We start from the raw sequence: 4,270 nt of genomic DNA on the forward strand, positions 1-4,270 counted from the left end.
ATGTATGTACTGTATGTATGTATGTATGTATGTATGTATGTATGTATGTATGTATGTATGTATGTATGTATGTATGTATGTATGTATGTATGTATGTATGTATGTATGTATGTATGTATGTATGTATGTATGTATGTATGTATGTATGTATGTATGTATGTGTGTATATGTATATGTATATGTATATGTATATGTATATGTATATGTATATGTATATGTATATGTATATGTATATGTATATGTATATGTATATGTATATGTATATGTATATGTATGTGTTGATGTTTATGTTTATGTTTATGTTTATGTTGATGTTGATGTTGATGTTGATGTTGATGTTGATGTTGATGTTGATGTTGATGTTTATGTTTATGTCTATGTTTATGTATATATAGATATATAGATATATAGATATAGATAGATAGATAGACAGATAGATAGATATAAATAAGTATGCATGTACGTTGGTGTGCGTGTTTTCTGGAAAGTATTGTGGTGGTGTGCTGATAATTGGCAGTCCTTGCTAACGAATATGAACGCGAGTGTATGTTTTGTGTATATTTTCTGGTATTCTAGTATTCAACTGGTCAATAGGAGTTTAAGGTTCTACAATCGAAGAGAAGTATACCTGTTTATCTACTTTATGAGTTCCTTCGTGGGGTATTAAAATGAACTGAAGATTTTCCAAAGCGTGGTCAGATGTTGTAAGTGGCCGTCTCTTTTTTACCACACGGAAAGGGTTGCCTATCAATTGCTCGTAAACTCAATGTGAGGTCCTACATATTGTGATACATCAGTTGCGTTAGTATATGTTACGTCGAGGTTTGTATTAGTTGCGTTAGTATAAGTTACGTCGAGGTTTGCATTAGTTGCGTTAGTGTGGTGAAAATCCGCGTTACTAACACGCTGTTTCCGCTGCGTTTCCACGCAGCAATTTATGATCATGGTACACGATCACCACACGCGAGACGGTGCCGAGCCTAGGGCATCCGTGAAAGGGGGTATGTTCATTCCATGTAATGTGTGGTTGTTCTATACCTATACTTTTCATTTAGTTGGTGTATGTGAAAGGGGGTATGTTAATTCAATGTGTGGTTGTTCCATACCTATACTTTCAATCTAGTTAGTACCTGTGACAGGGGGTATGTTCATTCAATGTGTCTGTGTTAGTGAGTTTATCTATACTTGGGAAACTAGTTGTGTGTATACTAGCCCCTGATTGCGTGTCGTGTGGATGCTAAGGTATGTTTAGAGTTGTTGAATACACTAGGTTGTGATAGTCCGGTGTAGTCAAACCGATTAGCTGGTCTCCACTGAAAGTGGTTTTTGCACGTGTGTGCAGAAGAGTTTGTACAGTCGCAAGGATCAATAATTATGTCACTCCTCAATCCCTTCGAGGACAGAAAGTTTCTGATCACTTCCGGCATTTTCCTGTCCACAACATATTCCTGTACTTAAATCTTTCTGTATGGACTTGGGCATAATAATATTGCTACATATATCTCTACATAGATACGCGCTTGATAACGTCTGCTATCTATGTCGCTATATTGTTATCTGCATAAAACGATCACTACTTAGATGTCTACATACATATGCATTTCAAAAGGACCACTGTATGTTTGTCGAAATTGTCATGCTTCCAGAATGATCACCCCTCACATATACACTTCAAGTCGCTCTAAAACGATCCCTAGCCTAAGCTTTCATCTGTTTTATCTTTCTGCACCACTTGTAGGACTACGAATGACCGAGCTCGCCATCAAAGCGCCGATGGACTCGAAACTGTTGCGGTCGTGGGACTCACAGATAACCGCAGACCAAAGGCAAACGACAATCAAGCAGAACACAGCCCTACTTAACAGGGTGCTGCTCAGAAACCAAATCAGGGTCACTGTCAAGAAGTATGTCTTGGATACACTTTTTAATTTAATTTGTGCGTGTGTGTGTGTTGTGTGGAGTTTCTGAATACATGTCTACGTTAAAATGTATAGCTGGGTATGCTATTAAGTAGAGCTACAGGTGTGTTTGCGGTAGTTCGGAGCATATGTACAAACCGATTGTTTGTGCTATGAGTATTTATGATTTGCTCGACATTTGTAAGTATGTGTAGATATATCTGCGTTTCGTTTTAATATATGTACAGATATATTTGCGCTTCAGAGTCTAAACGGCCTTAAGAACATGGTGCTGGCGGAGGTTTTACTTCCCCTGAAAAGCAATCATATGTATGTGCATACTTGGAGCGTCACGAAACAACACTATTGCATCGATGTAGCCACATTATTGTGGCCAGAATCTCGTCCGTGTGTCCGTCCCACAGGCAGATAGTCTAGTTCATTGTCGCTGTGAGTTGCAGGCTATGTGTCGCACACAGTACCTACGCAAAGAAACAGTCCAATAGGCGCGTATGGATAACTAACATTCTACTATTATGCACACACGCAGACTGCCACAGGCGTTTCTTACACTTACACGGTAATCAGCGAGAATGTATAGACATGATATGCTCACCGTACCGTATTACATGGTACACTATTCTTATATCTACTTGCATATTTTCACATCGTATGCTCAGTCGCGCGCAGCTGAAGGATCTGTTCAGGATCGAGCCAATGCTGGAGAACAAGAAGCTTACACCCGCGCAAGCGGATTCCATTGTGGGGTGGGCCATATCACATCACCTGCGAATGACCGCAGAAGCCGCTAATCCACTGTCCTCTAAGGCCGCTACGCCCGAGGCGATCGAGGATACTCCCGTTGCCTTGGCAACGGAGGGGGGTATAAATTGTACAGACGCGGCTAGTGGCGAGAAGAGTAAAGATAGTACGGATGCGGATTATAAGGTTGCGGAAGTAACTGGGAAGGAACGGGAGACTGAAGGGGCCAGGAAAACGACCAGTAAGAAGAAGGGTGTCCGGAGTAGCAAGCGCAAGACGGCGGCGAAGAGCGATGATGGCGGCACGACAGACAGTAAGAAGACCAAGGTGAGTAAGAGCGTGTGAGAGCGTATGTGTGTGTTTGTAAGGATCTACATATGAGTGCTTATGTGTGTGTTTGTAGGAAATGTGCATATATATATATATAAGTATATCTATATATATATGTGTGTGTGTGTGTGTGTGTGCACGTGTGTGCACGTGTGTAGAAAATTACAGTATCGTGTTATTTTTCTACTTGGAGTGGTATGCATGGGCATAACGAGAATTTCATGTGTTTGAAACGAAACAGTTGGGGAATACTTCATACGACAGAAGCGGAGCTCGTTTATAGTTGCATGTGTGTGTATATCTCTGTTTTTAACCTCCAGCTCAGCTTACACGTGAACGATTTCAGAACCATAAATACACGAGATTGAATGGCTATGTCCATATAAGTATTTACTCAAGCAAACCATTTACAAGGTTATGGTTGAGTGTATACTTGTATGTGCCTTGAGCTATATGTCGTTTTCAACAACTATACCGAAGCTCTCGTTCCAACACTTACACACCTGTGTATACACCAGACATACGACTATCTAACTTCATCTCTGATCCGCGATCCAGATTACAAAGACTAAGGGCAAGAGCAAGGCCGTGCAGGGCTCGGCAAAATCGGAATCAAAGCAAAAAGCCGTAGCAGTCATCAGCACCAAGAAGTCAGACACCATCCTGAAGCTTACCCTTCCAGGTATGGACTTACTATTCGTGATGAAAGAAAGTTGGGTCCCTATAATCGGATCGTACCGATGAGTTGTTGTTGTTTTTGCGTCACTACATATTGTCTACATTTCATCTTCAATACTAATTTTTAATGCAATTCGAATATTTTACCTTGATTTCAACAGCTCTGCAACACGCCATCCTGATGTTTGGCGCCTTCAGCGAAGCCAAGAGCGGAGACAACAAGTTTGTGGATTCGATCAAACCCGAAAACGAATACGAGGAGAAACTCCTGGCTAGTGTCATCCCCGCCGACAAAATCGGGGTGTCGTTCGATGATATTGGGGCGCTAGAGAAGGTCAAGAAGACCCTTTTCGAGCTGGTTATCTTGCCTCTCAGACGGCCCGAATTGTTCACGCGAGGTAACTTGACTAAACCTATGAAGGGTATCCTCCTGTTTGGCCCTCCTGGTACTGGAAAGACACTGTTGGCCAAAGCGGTGGCCACGCAATCGGGTGCCAACTTCCTCAATATTACGGTGTCGGGCATAACATCCAAGTGGATGGGTGAGGGAGAGAAATTTGCTAAGGTGTGTATATACATATACACATATACACACACATATA

At 41.5% G+C, this 4,270-nt stretch overlaps 1 protein-coding gene across 1 annotated transcript in view; it reads left to right on the top strand.

Moving 5' to 3' along the window:
* SARC_12716 (hypothetical protein) overlaps positions 1–4,234 on the top strand; it is a gene marked incomplete at both ends in the record, with an annotated part of 5,951 nt that extends 1,717 nt beyond the window's left edge. Inside the window, 5 exons of the mRNA XM_014293172.1 lie at positions 932–1,001; positions 1,739–1,904; positions 2,579–2,987; positions 3,549–3,672; positions 3,830–4,234. Of these exons, the coding sequence (XP_014148647.1) occupies positions 932–1,001; positions 1,739–1,904; positions 2,579–2,987; positions 3,549–3,672; positions 3,830–4,234 (1,174 nt within the window). The remainder of the gene's footprint in view (positions 1–931; positions 1,002–1,738; positions 1,905–2,578; positions 2,988–3,548; positions 3,673–3,829) is intronic.
* Positions 4,235–4,270: the final 36 nt, after the last annotated feature.

This window comes from Sphaeroforma arctica (genome assembly GCF_001186125.1).
Source record: "Sphaeroforma arctica JP610 unplaced genomic scaffold supercont1.2526, whole genome shotgun sequence".
Classification (NCBI taxonomy): Eukaryota; class Ichthyosporea; order Ichthyophonida; genus Sphaeroforma; species Sphaeroforma arctica.